Source organism: Ursus maritimus, unplaced genomic scaffold (assembly GCF_017311325.1).
Source record: "Ursus maritimus isolate PB19 unplaced genomic scaffold, ASM1731132v1 scaffold_5, whole genome shotgun sequence".
In the NCBI taxonomy this organism is placed as follows: Eukaryota; Metazoa; Chordata; class Mammalia; order Carnivora; family Ursidae; genus Ursus; species Ursus maritimus.
In genome coordinates, this window is record NW_024426663.1 from 81636732 (window position 1) to 81655218 (window position 18487).

Here is an 18487-nt window from a genome sequence, read left to right on the forward strand (position 1 = left end):
GCACTACTGGGTATTTACCCCAAAGATACAGACGTGGTGAAGAGAAGGGCCATATGCACCCCGATGTTCATAACAGCATTGTCCACAATAGCTAAATTGTGGAAGGAACCGAGATGCCCTTCAACAGATGATTGGATTAAGAAGATGTGGTCCATATATACAATGGAATATTACTCAGCTATCAAAAAGAACGATTTCTCAACATTTGCTGCAACATGGACAGCACTGGAGGAGATAATGCTAAGTGAAATAAGTCAAGCAGAGAAAGACAATTATCCTATGGTTTCTCTCATCTATGGAACATAACAACTGGGAAGATCAGTAGGAGAAGAAAGGGATAAAGAAAGGGGGGTAATCAGAAGGGGGAATGGAGCATGAGATACTATGGACTCTGAGAAACAAACTGAGGGCTTCAGAGGGGAGGGCATGGGGGAATGGGTTAGACTGGTGATGGGTAGTAAGGAGGGCACATATTGCATGGTGCACTGGGTGTTATACGCAACTAATGAATCATCGAACTTTACATCGGAAACCAGAGATGTACTGCATGGTGACTAACATAATATATTAAAAAAATTAAAAAATAAATAAATGGTATTAAAAGTATAAAAAAAACAAAAAACAAAAACAAAACAAAAAAAAACAATAGCCAAAGTATGGAAAGAGCCAAATGTGCATGGACTGATGAATGGATATAGAAGAGGAAGTATATATATATATGTGTATATATGTGCATATATGTGTGTGTGTGTATATATATATATATATATATGCACATATACATACACACACAATGGAATATTGCTCAGTCACACAAAAAAAGAATGAAATATTGCTATTTTCAAAGACAGGAATGGAGCTAAAGAGTATTATGCTAAGTGAAATAAGTCAGTCAGGGAAAGACAAATACCACATGACAAATGAGCAGACTGACAAAAGAGATAGAGAGAGAGAGAAAGAAACTGACTCTTAACTGTTGAGAATAAACTGATGGTTACCCAAAAGGAGAGTGCAGAGGGATGGGTTAAATAGGTGATGGGGATTAAAAGTGCACTTGTGATGAGGACCAGGTGTGGTATGGAAGAGTTGAATCACTATTTTGAACACAGGAAACTAATATTACACTTTGTTAACTAACTGAAATTTAAATAAAAACTTTTTAAAAACCCTAAAATTTAAATAAAAACTTTAGAAAAATAAAAATAGCACTTCAGAGACAAAAAAAAGTTGGAGGGGTCTAGGATGAGTCATCTGCAGGCTTAAACCCTGGAGGACACAGTAGGCTCCAGTACAACAGAGTGGAACTTACAAAAATAGTCACTGTCTGGAGAAAGGATGTCATGCACAAAGATGGCATGAGAAAATGATCAACTTAGTTCCATAACACATATATAGAAAAAGGTTCAGAAGAACTGCTCCTATCTTGTTCCCTGGTTTATCCCAACTGCCTGGTACATGCCCTGCACCTCATAAATATTCATAGTTTAAAAAAATTAAGAGGTAACCCATGATATTTGTAAATGAGATTACAAATAAAGCTCTGGTATCCAAGATCAATAAAGAATTTCTCAAACTCAACACCTAAAAAACAAACAATAAGTCAAAAAATGGGCAGAAGACATGAACAGACACTACTCCAAAGAAGACATACAAATGGCTAACAGACACATGAAAACATGTTCAACATCACCAGCCATCAGGGAAATTCAAATCAAAACCAAAATGAAATACCTTACACCAGTTAGAATGGCAAAAATTAACAAGACAGGAAACAACAAATGTTAGTGAGGATGTGGAGAAAAGGGAACCCTCGTACACTGTTGTTGGGAATGCAAGCTGGTACAGCCACTCTGGAAAACACTATGGAGCTTCCTCAAGATGTTAAAAATAGAGGATTCAGAAGGGAGGTGGTGGAGGTGGGGTAGTTGGGTGATGAGTATTAAGGAGGGCCCATGCTGTGATGAGCAGTGGATGTTATACACAACTAATGAATCATTTAACACTACATCAAAAACTTATGATGTACTATATGGTGGCTAACTGAACATAATACAAATAAATAAAGCAAAAATTAACTTTTAAGTCATGATTTTTCTGCTTGACTTATTTCACTTAGCATAATTTCCTCCAGTTCCATCCATCAGAAAGGATGATTAGCCAACGTTTACATCAACATGGATGGAACTTGAGGAGATTAGGTGAAATAAGTCGAGGAGAGAAAGACAGCTATCATATGGTTTCACTTATTTGTGGAACATAATGAATAGCATGGAGGACATTAGGAGAAGGAAGGGAAGAATGAAGTGGGGGAATCAGAGGGGGAGATGAACCATGAGAGACTATGGACTGTGGGAAACAAACTGAGGGTTTTAGAGGGGAGGGGGCGTGGGGGGATAGGTTAGCCCAGTGATGAGTATTAAGGAGGTCATGTATTGCATGGAGCACTGGGTGTTATGTGCAAACAATGAATCATGGAGCACTACATTGGGAACTAATGAAGTACTGTATGGTGAATAACATAACTTAATAATAAAAAAACATTTTTTTTATATTGCATGGAGCACTGGGTGTTATATGCAAACAATGAATCATGGAACACTACATCAAAAACTAAGGATGTACTGTATGGTGACTAACAAAACATAATGAAAAATTTAAAAAAAGAAAAAGCATGATTTTTGTCTGAGAGATTACATTATGGTTCATTTTAAATTTTTTAAAATACTATTTTGTATTATTGAAATATAACTGACATACTATGTTATATTAATTTTAGATGTACAATGTATTGATTAAATTTTCTTTTTAATGGTTTGTGTTTTTATATTTTTCTATTATCTATTTCACAAATAAGATTTTACTGGTGATACTGAAATGTGAAATTATTGTTAATACTTTTAGGGTTGCCAGTTTAATAATAAGAAAAGATTGAGATGCATGGGTGGCTCAGTTGGTTAAGTATCTGCCTTCAACTCAGGTCAAGATCCCAGGTCCTGGGATGGAACCCCACACAGGGATCCTGCCAGTCCCCCTGCTTGTGCTCTCTCTCTCTCTCTCTCTCTGACAAATAAATAAAATAAAATCATTAAAAAATAATAAGAAGAAAAGATTTTAAAAAGATATGAGGAGAGAACCAGAAGAGTGCAACAGGGAAACCCATTGCCTTTGTTGGTGTTGTTGCCATTGTTGTTGTTAGGTCTCTTAACTGCAAACTCCCACAACGAATTTATCAACAACAAACCTCATCAACTCCCCTAATGGGTATGGTAAAACCAGGATGATGTCACTCTCTTGTTAATCTTTATACTGTTAGTTAACCACGGCCACACACCATTACCCAGGTGGGTAAGGGCTGCACCATCATCTGATGCTGAGTTCAATCATATAGAAAGAACTGCACAAGCAAAAGGGTAATTAATGTTTTTGACTTGTTCTCCTTCTGATACATGGTATTAGGTCTTGACCATGTTTCCTCAATTTTTCTCTATCATCTATTTTTATGAAGAAAAACACATGTGATTTTTAAAAATTCAAGTATAATTGACATACAGTGTTATAATAGTATAAGTTGTATGATCTAATGATTCAACAATTCTAGACATTTCTCAGTGCTCATCAAGATGAGTGTACTCTTAATTGTCCTTTTTTATTAATCAGGTAGTAGTTACTTATTGCAATGTACTAGGAAATGGCTTTTGGGTTTCCATTTATGTATGGACAAAATAATATGCATGCCTGCCACTTTTTGAATGATATGATTGTTTTATTGAAGCTGAAATTTTACAGAAGTAATGAGATTGATTTTACTTTGAGTGGGCATTATTTCTGGTAGTTAGAAAACTGAAACAAATGTCTCATATAGATATAGATGATAGATAGATGATAGATAGATAGATAGATAGATAGATGATAGATGATAGATAGATATAGATGATGATAGATGATAGATGATTGATAGATGATAGATAGATAAATGATAGATAGATGATAGACAGATGATAGATAGATAGATGATAGATAGATGATAGATAGATAGATATAGATGATATAGATATCTCAAATATATATAAGAAACAGACAGTGATGCGTGTACCTAAACTGTAGACTGTGGAGGGAAGATCGTGTTCTAGAAAGTGAAGGCAACATTATTGGCTCTGAGTTCTATCACCTGATTGAGAATGAGACACAAATCCTCCCTCAGGTGAGTTGTGTGATGCTAGGCAGTTACCCTGATAATTTTTTAAAAGAATTTTCTCTTCTATTAATCTTATGTTAAAATGTCTATACTGGGAATTTGAATTGTGTAATTTGTAAAAAGGTGTAAAGATGATTAAGTACTTCATTGACTCTTGGGGAAGGAAATATAGAATAATAGAGAACAATAGAACAATTTCTGGATTTTCATCAGCTTCAAGTAAAGATTTGTTATTCTATCACCACTATTAAAAAACAAAGAAACAGGTATGCTCAGTTGGTTAAGTGTCTGCCTTTGTCTCAGGTCATGATCCCAGGGTCCTGGGATCAAGTTCCACATTTGCTCCTTGCTTAGCAGGGAGCCTGCTTCTCCCTCTGCCTGCTGTTCCACCTGCTTGTGCTCTCTCTGTCTCTCTGACAAATAAATAAATAAAATATTTAAAAAATAAATAAAAATAAAAAAGGGGATAATTTGAAAAATTATATATATATATGTATTTTAGTACACTCTACACCCAACATGGGGTTCAAACTCACGATCCCAAAATCAAGAGTCACATGCCCTTCCACTGAGCCATCCAGGTGCCCCTACCACCATTATTAATATTCCCCAATTTAAATATGCACTATTTTATTTACATTAAACACAAACAACTGGATAGAGAAAATAAGAATGAACAGGGTGGCTTGTTATCTTGCATGGTATAGACAGCATTCCATTGTCTGTTTGGTGTGCCAGATAGACTGTTCAGTGTGGCTTGACTCCACTTACTGAAGTACAACAGAGATTTGCTTCATTTGACTACAAAAATTGACTTAGAAAGCAGGTATGTTTCTCTTTTACTGGGATGCTTTAAAATTTTGCATGGAGGTCAGCTTTCATCTACCTACTGGGGGTGGAAAATGAGAATAAGTTTATATTTTTAATGCAACATATTTTAATGTAGCAGATTTGTTGGATATTTATATTAAGGCATCAAACATATTTTAAGTGCTTTCTACTGCTTTGGAACCCAGAACTTGATAATGTTAATAAGTTGAATATTGTAATTAGTCTTTTTAATCATTACAAAAGTATATAATGTTTTGAAAGTCACAATTTATTAGTGAAATACCCTGTATCATAACCACTCCTAAATTCTTCCTAGAGAGAAGAGTCAATATTTATTTATTTTTACATTTGTTGCTAAAGACTTTTATTTTATTTTATTTCGTTGTGAGTCAAGATATATTTATTATTATTTTTTTAGATCACAGAATTTTATTATTTTATTTTTTAAATAATATTTATTTTGTTATATTAGTCACCATACAGTACATCCCCAGTTCTTGATGCAATGTTCCATGATTCATTACTTGCACATAACACCCAGTGCACCATGGAATATGTGCCCTCCTTAATACCCATCACCAGCCTATCCCAATCCCCCACCCCCCTCCCCTCTGAAGCCCTCAGTTTGTTTCCCAGAGTCCACAGTCTCTCATGGTTCATTCCCCCTTCTGTTTACCCCCCTTCATTCCTCCCCTCCCTCTCCCAACAATCCTCCTATCTCTCGTGTTCCATATATGAGTGAAACCATATGATAATTGTCTTTCTCTGCTTGGCTTATTTCACTTAGCATAATCTCCTCCAGTCCCGTCCATGTTGCTGCAAATGTTGAGAAATCGTTCTTTCTGATGGCTGAGTAATATTCCATTGTATATATGGACCACAGATTCTTAATCCAGTCATCTGTTGAAGGGCATCTTGGCTCCTTCCACGATTTAGCTATTGTGGACATTGCTGCTATGAACATTGGGGTGCATATGGCCCTTCTCTTCACTACATCTGTATCTTTGGGGTAAATACCCAGTAGTGCAATTGCTGGATCATAGGGTAGCTCTATTTTTAACTTTTTAAGGGACCTCCACACTGTTTTCCAAAGTGGCTGCACCAAGTTGCATTCCCACCAACAGTGTAAGAGGGATCCCATTTCTCCACATCCTCCCCAACATTTGTTGTTTCTTGCCTTGTCAAATTTTGCCATTCTAACTGGTGCAAGGTGTTATCTCAGTGTGGTTTTGATTTGAATTACCCTGATGGCTAATGAATTTGATCACTTTTTCATGTGTCTGTTAGCCTTTTATATGTCATCATTGGAAAAGTGTCTGTTCATATCTTCTGCCCATTTATTGATTTGATTATTTGTTTCATGTGTTTTGAGTTTGAGAATTTCTTTGTCGATCTTGGATACAAGTCTTTTATCTGTAGTGTCATTTGCAAATATCTTCTCCCATTCTGTGGGCTGCCTCTTAGTTTTTTTGACTGTTTCCTTGCCTGTGCAGAAGCTTTTTATCTTGATGAAGCTCCACAAGTTCATTTTATCTTTTGTTTCTCTTGCCTTTGGAGATGTGTCATGAAAAAAGTTGCTGTGGCCGATGTCAAAGAGGTTGCAGCCTACGTTCTCCTCTAGGATTTTGATGGATTCCTGTCTCACATCAAGGTCTTTCATCCATTTGGAGTTTATCTTTGTGTATGGTGTGAGAGAGTGGTCAAGTTTCATTCTTTTGCATATAGCTGTCCAATTTTCCCAGCACCATTTATTGAAGAGACTGTCTTTTTTCCACTGGATGTTTTTTCCTGCTTTGTCAAAGATTAGTTGCCGAAAGAGGCGAGGGTCCATTTCTGCATTCTCTATTCTCTTCCATTGGTCTATGTGTCTGTTTTTTTGCCAGTACGATCATAGCTTTGTGATCACAGCTTTGTAGTATAGCTTGATGTCCAGCAACGTGATGCCCCCACTTTGTTTTTCCTTTTGAACAATTCCTTGGAGATTCAGGGTCTTTTCTGGTTCCACACAAATTTAAGTGCTGTTTGTTCCAATTCTTTGAAAAATGTCATTTGATCGGGATGGCATTGAAAGTGTAGATTGCTCTGGGTAGCATAGAAATTTTAACCATGTTTATTCTTTCAATCTATGAGCATGGAATATTTTTTGATCTTTTTGTGTCTTCTTCAATGTCTTTCAAGAGTGATTTGTAGTTTCTAGAGTAAGGACTTTTAAAATTTAACATTTAACACATCAGTAGTTGGAAAGTTGCAACGATTTGATCTGTAGAAGAGAAAATGTACCATGAGAGACTATGGACTCTGGGAAGCAAACTCAGGGCTTCAGAGGTGATGGGGGTGGGAGAATGGGATAGGCTGGTGGTGGGTATTAAGGAGAGCATGTATTGCAGGGTGCACTGGGTGTTATAGGCAAGTAGTCAGTCATGGAACTTTGGATCGAAAACTAGGGATGTACTGTATGGTGATTAACATAATAGAATAAAAAAAAGAAAAGAAAATGTAAAAGAGGCTATTACTGATTCTTTTCAGAATGGACACTTTACTTCCAGTGTTCTTTCTTATTTATTTTGAGCCATTTTAAAATTCTACTTTTAATCACACACACACATGCACACACACACGCACACACACACACACACACACACACACACACACACACACTATTTTAGCCTGAATAGATGGACTGTGACCTCCTTCAGTGTAATAAATTTATTTTTTTCTTTTGTCTTCAGCATTTAACAGAGGTATAGGTATTGAGTAGCCAAATTGGGTAGGGTAGGGGGAGTTGTATTAGAGTCAGAGACAAACTCAGCATTATTCAGTTTTGCTCTCTACATCTCAGTTTTGATGAAAAACTGGTTACTATAGACAATAAAGTAGATTATAATTTTAAAAGCAACTAAAGCTTGTCTTGTAAATGACGAAGATCTTGTAAATGTGAATTCTTCTTCCTGAGATTTAGAACAAATGGTAGGAAATTTAAGTAGATGAAGTTGGAGAAGCCTATATTAGATAGTACTAAGACAAGATTTTCCATAAAGATATGCTGTTTGGAAAGAGTAAAAATAATAAATATATCATATATAAATACAAATATATAAATATAAATATATATTAGTCTGGGACTACAGAAATTGCCAAATCCAAGTTCTTATGTGTATGAATAGATACTAAAACAGGCAAACTGAAATAATTCATCTTATATTATACAACACAAACAGTAACTGCCATCTCTTACACAGATTTTACATAACAATTACCATAGATATTAACTCTTTAACAATATATGTGCTTATTCATCCGCAGCTTGTAATGTTCTAAGCACTTTCAGTATTTTTTTATTTGATTTTTTAAATAATAATATTTTTTATTATATTATGTTAGTCACCATACAGTACATCCCTGGTTTTTGATGTAAAGTTCCATGATTCATTAGTTGCGTATAACACCCAGTGGACCATGCAATATGTTTCCTCCTTACTACCCATCACCAGCCTATCCCATTCCCCCATCCCCCTCCCCTCTGAAGCCTTCAGTTTGTTTCCCAGAGCACTTTCATTATGTTACATCATTTAATCCTGATCATACTTGAGATCTAACATTATTATCCTGTTTCTATATAAAGTGGACAAAGGGACTGTGGATAGAGGATAATCTGGACCCACAGTCACAGTCCAACCTCAAAGTTTGGGCTCCTAAATTGATGTCCCTAGGATATCTAAGGGGTTGGTCATTGGTGAGGGCCCTGATCTACTCCTGTGGATACATGGATCACTCTGCACAAGCAGAGAGCATCACACCCTAATCTGATTGTGGAGTCAATGGGTGTTCACATTTTTGGTATAAATTTCCCCAAGTTATGTTTCAGTTACTTTCTAAATCTTTCTCATGTGGAATATATATTAAGAGTTTTAGAAATCCAGTTGGATCTTTAAAAGTGAAAGGTTGATTCAATTTTGACTTCCATAACAAAAAAGTCTATAAATAAGAGACTTTACTGTCTTTTTTCCATGATTCACTTTCTGTGTTTTTCTAGGGCAGTGATTCCAAAAATTTCCATACTCAATCATAAACAACTATCCATTATCAGGAAATCTCATGACCTTGAACTGTGGCAACCTTACTGTAAGTTACCAATATTAACTTGACACACAATGTTGCAGTAATTTCAGGTACACAACATTGGGATTCAACAAATTATATGCTACGCTATGTTTACAAGTGTAGGTTACATCTGTCACCCTACAAACTATTAAAATATCATTGACTATATTCCTTATGCTGTGTCTTTTATTCCTGTGACTTATTCATTCCATAATTGGAAGACTCTATCTCCCATTCCATTTCACCCATGGTTCCCATCACCCTACAATTCTCTCCTCTGGCAATCATCAGTTTCTTCTCTATATTTCTAGGACTCATACTGGTTTTTTTGTTTATTCATTTATATTTTAGATTCCACATGAGTGAAATTATGTAATATTTGTCGTTCTCAGTCTGACTTATTTCACTTACCATAATACCCTTGTGGGTCCACCCAAGTTGTAAAAAAGAAGAATCTCATCCTCTATGATAGTGGCATAATATATATATATATATATACACACATAATACATTTATATGTACACAGACACCATTCCTTCCTTATCCACTTAAGTTGTTTCCATATCTTGGCTATTGTAAATAACACTGCAATAAACATATGGCTGCACATAAAAATATACAATGGAATATTACTTAGCCATAAAAATGAAATCTTGACATTTGCAATGACATGGATAGAGCTAGAGAGTATTATGCTAAGTAAAATATATCAGAGAAAGAGAAATATCATATAATTTCACTAATATGTGGAATTTAAGAAGCAAAGCAAATTAGTAAAGGGGAAAAAAAGAAGAGAGAGAGACAAACCAAGGAACAGACCCTTAACCATAGAGAACAAACTGATGGCTACCAGAATGGAGGTGGCTGGGAGGATGGGTTAAATCAGTTATGGGGACTGAGTACATTTGTGATGAGCACCAGAGATTGTATGAAAATGTTGATTCACTATACTCTACACTTGAAACTAATATTACATTATATGTTAACTAATTGGAATTTCAATAAAATATTTTTTAAAAATGAATGTCATCTGAGGATTTGAAAAAAAATAAACATGAAGGTGCAAATAGTGTTTTTGTTTTCTTTGGGGAAAATGTATACCTAGAAGTGGAATGATTTAAGTACTGATATATATTTTTTTAATTTATGTGTCAAGTTCTGTATTGATTTTTTCTTTTTTAATTTTTATTTTGTTATATTAGTCACCATACAGTACATCCCCAGTTTTTGATGCAATGTTCCATGATTCATTATTTTCATATAACACCCAGTGCACCATGCAATATGTGCCCTCCTTAATACCCATCACCGGCCTATCCCTGTTCCCCACCACCCTCCCCTCTGAAGCCCTCAGTTTGTTTCCCAGAGTCCACAGTCTCTCATGGTTCATTCTCCCTTCTGTTTATCCCCCCTTCATACTTCCCTTCCTTCTCCTACTGATCTTCCTATTTCTTATGTTTCATAAATGACTGAAACCATATGATAATTGTCTTTCTCTGCTTGACTTATTTCACTTAGCATAATCTCCTCCAGTCCTGTCCATGTTGCTGCAAATGTTGTGTAATCATTCTTTCTGATGGCTGAGTAATATTCCATTGTATATATGGACCACATCTTCTAAATCCAGTCATCTGTTGAAGGGCATCATATTTTTGACCCACAGTTGTGAATTCTTAGATTTCTAGTAAATTTGTTCAATTATAGGTAATTTATAATCTTAAACTTTATAGGTCCTTGGAATTTCACCATATTGGCACCCGGGTTGCTATGTGTAAACATGCATGCACATGCACACACACACACACACACACACACACACACACACACCCTCACTAAACCTTTATTTCAGGTGCTCATATCCCATGAATGGTCTATTAATTCCACAGCTCTCCTTGGTTCACCAGACAAAATGCAATGGAGAACACCACTTGGGTTGTCAACTATACTGGACGAACAGATTTTGACCTAGTGGGACTCTTCAGTCAATTCAAGTACCCAGCTCTCCTTTGTTTGGTCATTTTTGTGGTTTTCCTGATGGCCTTGTCTGGAAACACCATTCTGATCCTTCTGATACACTGTGACATTCATCTGCATAACCCCATGTACTTTTTTATCACCCAGTTGTCTCTCATGGATGTGATGTATATTTCTGTCACTGTGCCCAAGATGCTCATGGACCAGGTCATGGGTGTGAATAAGATCTCAGCCCCTGAATGCGGGATGCAGATGTTTCTTTATCTGACACTAGGGGGTTCAGAATTTTTCCTTCTAGCTGCAATGGCCTATGACCGCTATGTGGCCATCTGCCATCCACTCCGTTATCCTGTCCTCATGAACCATAGAGTGTGTCTCCTCTTGGTGTCTTCCTCTTGGTTTCTGGGATCTGTAGATGGATTTATGCTCACACCCGTCACCATGACCTTCCCCTTCTGCAGTTCCCGGGAGATCCACCATTTCTTTTGTGAGGTCCCTGCTGTAATGAAGCTTTCCTGCTCAGACACTTCACTCTATGAGACACTCATGTACCTGTGTTGTGTCCTCATGATCCTCATCCCTGTGACAGTCATTTCAAGCTCCTATTCTTTCATCCTCTTCACCATCCACAGGATGAACTCAGCTGAGGGACGGAAGAAGGCTTTTGCCACTTGTTCTTCCCACATGATAGTGGTCATCCTCTTCTACGGGGCTGCCATCTATACATATATGCTCCCCACTTCCTATCACACCCCAGAGAAGGACATGATTGTATCTGCCTTTTATACCATATTCACTCCCGTCCTGAATCCTTTAATTTATAGTCTTAGGAATAAGGATGTCACAAGGGCTCTAAAAAAGATGTTGAATATGGGATCTGTCCTACAGGAAACTATGAAGTAGGGAAAAATTGTACTAATGTTTTTTTTTTTTTCTTAGTCTACAATTTAAAACTTTAGGACCTTATGCCAGTGTTTTTCTTCAGAGTCTTATAACATGATGTGTCATCACCTATTCATTCCTTTTGAAGGAATTTTTCCCCGTACTGGAGAGCTCTTCCTTTTTACATTTCTAGATTCAAAATATTTGTACAATTGTATCCATGTTACATTTTTCTGAATATTCATATTCTTAAGAAATACATAATGAAATATTTGGAAACAAAGTTCATAAGGTGTGCAACTGATGAGAGAGAGATGGAGAGAGAGGTGATAAACCAAATGGGGTATAAACTTATAGGAGAATCTACTCAAAAGGTACACGAGTGTTAATTGTACTATTATTATTCATACTATTTTTCTGTAAATTTGAAATTGCTTAAGAATAAAACACAAGTGTCAGACTTTTGACTATTTTAAAAATGTGTCCTTGCTGCATGGTGACAATATAAGTAACAAATCTTGGAAATCATGCACATGTTGACATGGCTGGTCATTACTGCAACCATCCAGTTGTTGGCCTATGTTTAATTAGGACCATTTTGTTCTTTGGTTCCAATCCTGAAGACATCCTGTGGCTCTTCCCTCTCTGAAATCATGAATACATTGTGGTAGAAGGTACTGTGGGGAATACATTAACCCCAAGAAGGAGAGCTTAAGGAACATTTCCAGCATAAGGTTGTATTGGAGCTGAAATCTGAAGTATGTAACTTATTATACAAACAAGCAGAGGAAGACCATCAAACATCCAATCCTTCATTTATTCAAAAAACACATCTTAGTTATAATAAAAAATAACTAATAGCTAAGTGAATTTAGCATATAAATAACAAATGTCTAATATCTTTAAGGAAGATAATCTGTAGGTGTAGTTTGTGCAAAGAGTTGTAATAAAATAGATAAATTGCTTTGAGGCTCATGTGGAAAGGGTGCAGCTCATCAGGACCCACCTATGACATGTGAGTTCAGCCAAACAAAGAGGCTCAATGGGCACCCTAGATCTCAGCATTGAATGGTGAGTAGATACTACCTTCATATGAGTACAGGAGGCTTGGACCAGGGCTCTTCCTTAAGGAGCAAGGACATGGTGCCACAGAAAAGGAACACTATGAGCAAAGTTCAGGTGGTTGACCAAGCAGGAGAGAGTTGTCCCAATAGCACCTCTTTCCTCATTCACTTTATAGCCACATTTCTTGTTCTTTTGAGACCCAGATATTTACAAATGATAATAAAATGACCAGACTTGGATTGTAGAAAAGTTAAATCAGTGGGAATCAATTGGAAAAAAGTAACAATGGAGGTATGGGAACCCAGGTGGGGGAAGACAATGAGCTGGATAGTGTTATTCTAAGTGGAATGGACCATTTCAAGTGGAATTATGGGCTTTTGGGGTGTAAACAGTGTGTTGTTGAATCTGTTCCCTAAAACCACAGACTTCATTGCATGTTTACTAATTTACAACTAACTGTGACATCTTGTGAATTATCAGGTGGTTTCAAAAGTAGAGAATCCTTCTATTTTTTTTTTCTTGACACACTCAATTTCTTCGTGGGTATAAAATAAGGATCTTACAGTAGTTTAGGAAACAATATTTGAAAATTAGTTTACAATATTTTTGTTGCAGTAAAATGGAATGAATAAAATATGTAAATACTCTTTAACTTCTAAAATAAATGAGATGTGTATATATCCCCCCTCAACTTATGTGCCAGTCACTGTTACAGTGTTGTTACATATATTAACTTATTCAATCCTCTTAAAGTCTTTAAGGAAGATATGTGCTTTTTGCTGTTGTTGTTGTTGTTGTTGTTGACAAATTTATTTTATTTTGGTAGGAGCACCTATCATTAGATCAACCTTCTTAACAAATTTTTATGTGTGCAACATAATATTGCTGACTATAGGGCAGGTATTTATATTACAGGGAAGGAAACTAAGGCACCAAAAGGTTAAATAATTTTTGAGACTACTAGGTTGTAATGTTCAAATGGATATTTGCTAACAAGTATGAACTTCGAGTTTGTTGGAATGACTAGTCCTTTCCATAGTGAAAAATGGTGTATTTGTGCTAATATTAGTTGTCATTTTTGCTCTAGACAGAAACCTTGGTGATACCAAGTTTTAGAGAAAACCAGTTGCTTATGCTACAATTTACTCACTAATACTGTATATCTTCAGGGGAAAGATAGAAGATGCCACTCGTTGTTTCTAAATTATTTCCAGAGAGTTAGTAGTTATACTTCAATTCCAGTGTATCCTGTCGTGCTATAAATATAAATTTTTTAAAGTTGCAATGTAAAGGATAAGGTAAGGCATTATTGATACCAAGTCCTAACCACAGAAGTTTGTTTTCCATAGAATTTGAAAGATTGTGTATTCTCACTATACAGGTCAGTTTTCAAAGAAGTTCCAATTGCTTGGTACAGCAATTATTTGCTAGATTAAAGGTTCCAACTTTGAGTTATAAAAATATGGCTACAATATATGTGTATGTTTGAGCTAAAGATAAATACCAGTTAGCATCTTAGGCAACGTTCTGAGTTGCCCAGCTAACAACTGATGTCACTGATTAAACATTAAAGAAAATCAACCTTTAGATTTTGAGCAGAAAGTGTCGGATAAAGGTGGTTCTGTAGACTGAAACCAGAAGGTGTAAAAATCAGGCACAATTATGAAATCTAAAATAACTTCATTTATGAATGATGAATTATACTCTATAAGCAAGACAGATGTTAGATGAGTAATTTGCATGCACATGAATGTGTATATATGTGTATAGGTATGTATTTATACAAATCTATAACCATGTTAATACATATTTATTTTTTTCATTTATTGAGATTTACTGTATACTAGGCACGGGCTAAAACTTCATAGTTGTTTTGTATTTTTCTTTCTTCCAAATGATTTTTTTTAAAAAATTATTTGAGTATAGTGGAAATACAATGTTACATTAGTTTCTACTGTATAACATGTAATTTGACAAGTTTATATATTATGCTATATATATATACATTTGACAAGTTTATATATTATGCTATATATACATTAGTTTCTATTGTGTAACATGTAATTTGACAAGTTTATATATTATGCTACAACTATAACTACCATCTGTCACCATACAACACTATTAGAATATCATTGACTATATTCATTATGCTGTGTCTTTTATTCCTGTGACTAATTCATTCCATAACTGAAAGTCTGTGTCTTCCACTCCCCTTCACTCATTTTGCCCATCACTCCACCCTTCTTTCCTCTGGCAACCACGACTTTGTTCTCTGTATTAATAGGTCTGATTCTGCTTTTTGTTTATTCATGTGTGTTTTTAATTTCCACATACGACTGAAATCACATGTGGTGGTTCTTATGTGGTGTTATCTTTTTCAGTCAGACATATTTCATTTAGTATAAGGTCCTCCAGACCCATCCATGTAATTACAAATGACAAGATGTCCTTATTAAAAAAAAAAGAAAGAAAGAAAAGAAAAAAAAAAAGAACCCCAATGTTCATAGCAGCATTGTCCACAATAGCTAAATTGTGGAAGGAGCCAAGATGCCCTTCAACAGATGACTGAATTAAGAAGATGTGGTCCATATATACAATGGAATATTACTCAGCTATCAAAAAGAATGATTTCTCAACATTTGCTGCAACATGGACGGCACTGGAAGAGATAATGCTAAGTGAAATAAGTCAAGCAGAGAAAGACAATTATCATATGGTTTCTCTCATCTATGGAACATAAGAAATAGGAAGATCAGTAGGAGAAGAAAGGGATAAAGAAAGGGGGGATAATCAGAAGGGAGAATGAAGCATGAGAGACTATGAACTCTGAGAAACAAACTGAGGGCTTCAGAGGGGAGGGGGATGGGGGAATGGGATAGACTGGTGATGGGTAGTAAGGAGGGCACGTATTGCATGCTGCACTGGGTGTTATACGCAACTAATGAATCATCGAACTTTACATAAAAAACCAGGGATGTACTGTATGGTGACTAACATAATAAAAATATTATTATTAAAAAATAATAAAATACATAATTAACAAAAAAAAAAACAAAAAAAACAAAAAAAGAAAAACCAAAAAAAATGTCCTTATGTTTTAAAAGCTGAATAATATTCCGTTGTGTACCATATCCCATATTTTGTTACATTGTTCATTCATTCATTGTTTGATGGTCATTAATTTGTTTCTGTATATTGGCTACTGTAAATAATATGACAACAAACGTGAAAGTGCAAATCTTACTGAGATCTAGATTTCAATTCATGTGGATATACATCCAGAACTGGGATTGCTGAATCAGATGATAATTATGTTTTCAAATTTTTTAGGAGCCTATATGTTGTTTTCCAAAATGGCTGCATCAGTTTAAATTCCAACCAACAATATACAAGGATTATCTTTTCTCCACATTCTCACCAGCACTTACTCTTTTTGTGGTTGTTAATAGTTATTATAACAGGTAGCAGGTGATCTCTATTGTGCATTTGATTTGCATTGCCCTGATGATTAATGATGTTGGTCATCTTTTATATATCTGTGGCCATTTGTGTGTCTCCTTTGGAGAAGTATCTACTCAGTTCCTTTGCCCATTTTGAATTTGTTGTTGTTTTGTTTTGTTTTGTTTTGTTTTGCCATAGAGTTATATGAGTTCCTTATATATTTTGGATATTAAGCTTTTATGTAAAATGAGGTCTACAGATATGTTCTCCCCTTCCCTAGTACCTTTTTTTTTTTTCTTTCTTATGCAGAACTTTTAGTTTGGTGTCACACTCATCTATTTTAGCTGTTGGTATTGTATCAAGAAATCTTTGCCCAGTATAATGTCCAAAATCTGAAGTTTTTCTTTATATGGTTTACAGCTTTAGAGCTTATGTTTATGTCTAGTTTTTACATATAATAGACACATAACATTATATTACTTTCGGGTGTATAACATAATCATTCAATATTCATATATATTGCAAAATAATCATCACAATAATATTAGTTAACATTCATTGCCATACAGAGTTATATTTTTCTCAAGATGAGAATTTGTAAGATCCACTCCCTTAACAACTTTCAAATATGCAATACTGTATGATTAAATATAGTCACTATGCTATACATTACATCTAAATGCTTTATTCATTTTATAACTTTAAATTTGTGCCTTTAGACCACCTTCACCTATTTCACCTTCCTTACCATCCATCTCTGGTAGTAATTAATCTTCTCTCTGTATTTTGTTATTACTTTTCAAAAATTCTACATATGAATAAGATCATATGGTAGTAGTCTTTCTTTTTCTGACTTAGTACATTTAGCATGAGGTCCTCAAGGTCTATCCTTATTGTCACAAATGACAATTTCCCTTTGCTATGGTTGAATAATACTCCATTTTATGTATGTCTATTTATATTAAAAAAAACATTTTTAAAAAAATCTATGGACACTTAAGTTGTTTCCACATCTGGCGATTATAAATAATATTACAATAAACCTATGGGTGTGTATATATTTTCAATTTAGTATTTCTTTTTCTTCAGATAAATATCCAGAAGTGGAATTGCTGGATTGTTTAGTAGATCTATTTTGATTTTTAAAAAAACATTCCTGGAGTTTTCTATAGCAGCAGCCCAAATTTACATTTCCACCAGCAATGCACAAATGTTCCATTTTCTGCACATCCTCACCAACACTTGCTAATTCTGGTGTTTTTTATTATCTATTCTAACAGGTGTGAGGTGATATTTTAGAGTGGTATTAACTTATACTTCCATAATGATTAATGTCACCTGTGTCATTTTCATGTACCTGTTGGATATCTATATGTCTTTGACAAAGTGTCTATTCAGATCTTCTGCCCATTCTTAAATCAGACTGCATGGGTTTTGTTGTTGTTGTGGGGATGGTGGTGGTGGTGATAAAGTTGTATTAGTCCTTTATATATTTTGGATATTCAGAAATATAATTTGCAAACATTTTCTCCCACAGTTGGTTGCTTTTTCATTTTGTGGATGTTTTATTTTGTTGTGAAAAAGCTTATTAGTTTGATGTAATACTACATATTCATTTTTCCTTTTGTTACCTTTGCTTTTGCTGTCAAATAAAAAAAAAACTATCACCAATTCCAATAAAAAGGACCTTGCTGCTTATTTTTTTTCTTCTGGGAATTTTATGATTTCTGCTCTTACATTGAACTCTTTCATCCATGCTGAGTTAATTTTTGTATATAGTGCTGCTAAATAGTCGACTAGTCTCATTTTTTTGCATGTGACTGTCCAGATTTCCTAACACCATTAACTGAATAGATTGTCCTTTCCCCATGGTATATTCATAGCTCCTTTGTAAGAAAGGAGCTATGAATATATCCATGTGTGCATGGATACATTTTTGGGCTCTCTATTTAGTTCTTTTTTTCTATTCTATTCTATTCTATTCTATTCTATTCT

At 35.0% G+C, this 18487-nt stretch overlaps 1 protein-coding gene across 1 annotated transcript; it reads left to right on the plus strand.

Moving 5' to 3' along the window:
• Positions 1 to 11038: 11038 nt before the first annotated feature.
• On the plus strand, positions 11039 to 12004 carry LOC103656333 (olfactory receptor 2T29-like). The gene has a single exon (XM_008683704.1). It carries the CDS (start codon positions 11042 to 11044, stop codon positions 12002 to 12004), a length of 963 nt encoding a protein of 320 aa, XP_008681926.1. The 5' UTR covers positions 11039 to 11041.
• The last annotated feature ends 6483 nt before the right edge of the window (positions 12005 to 18487 follow it).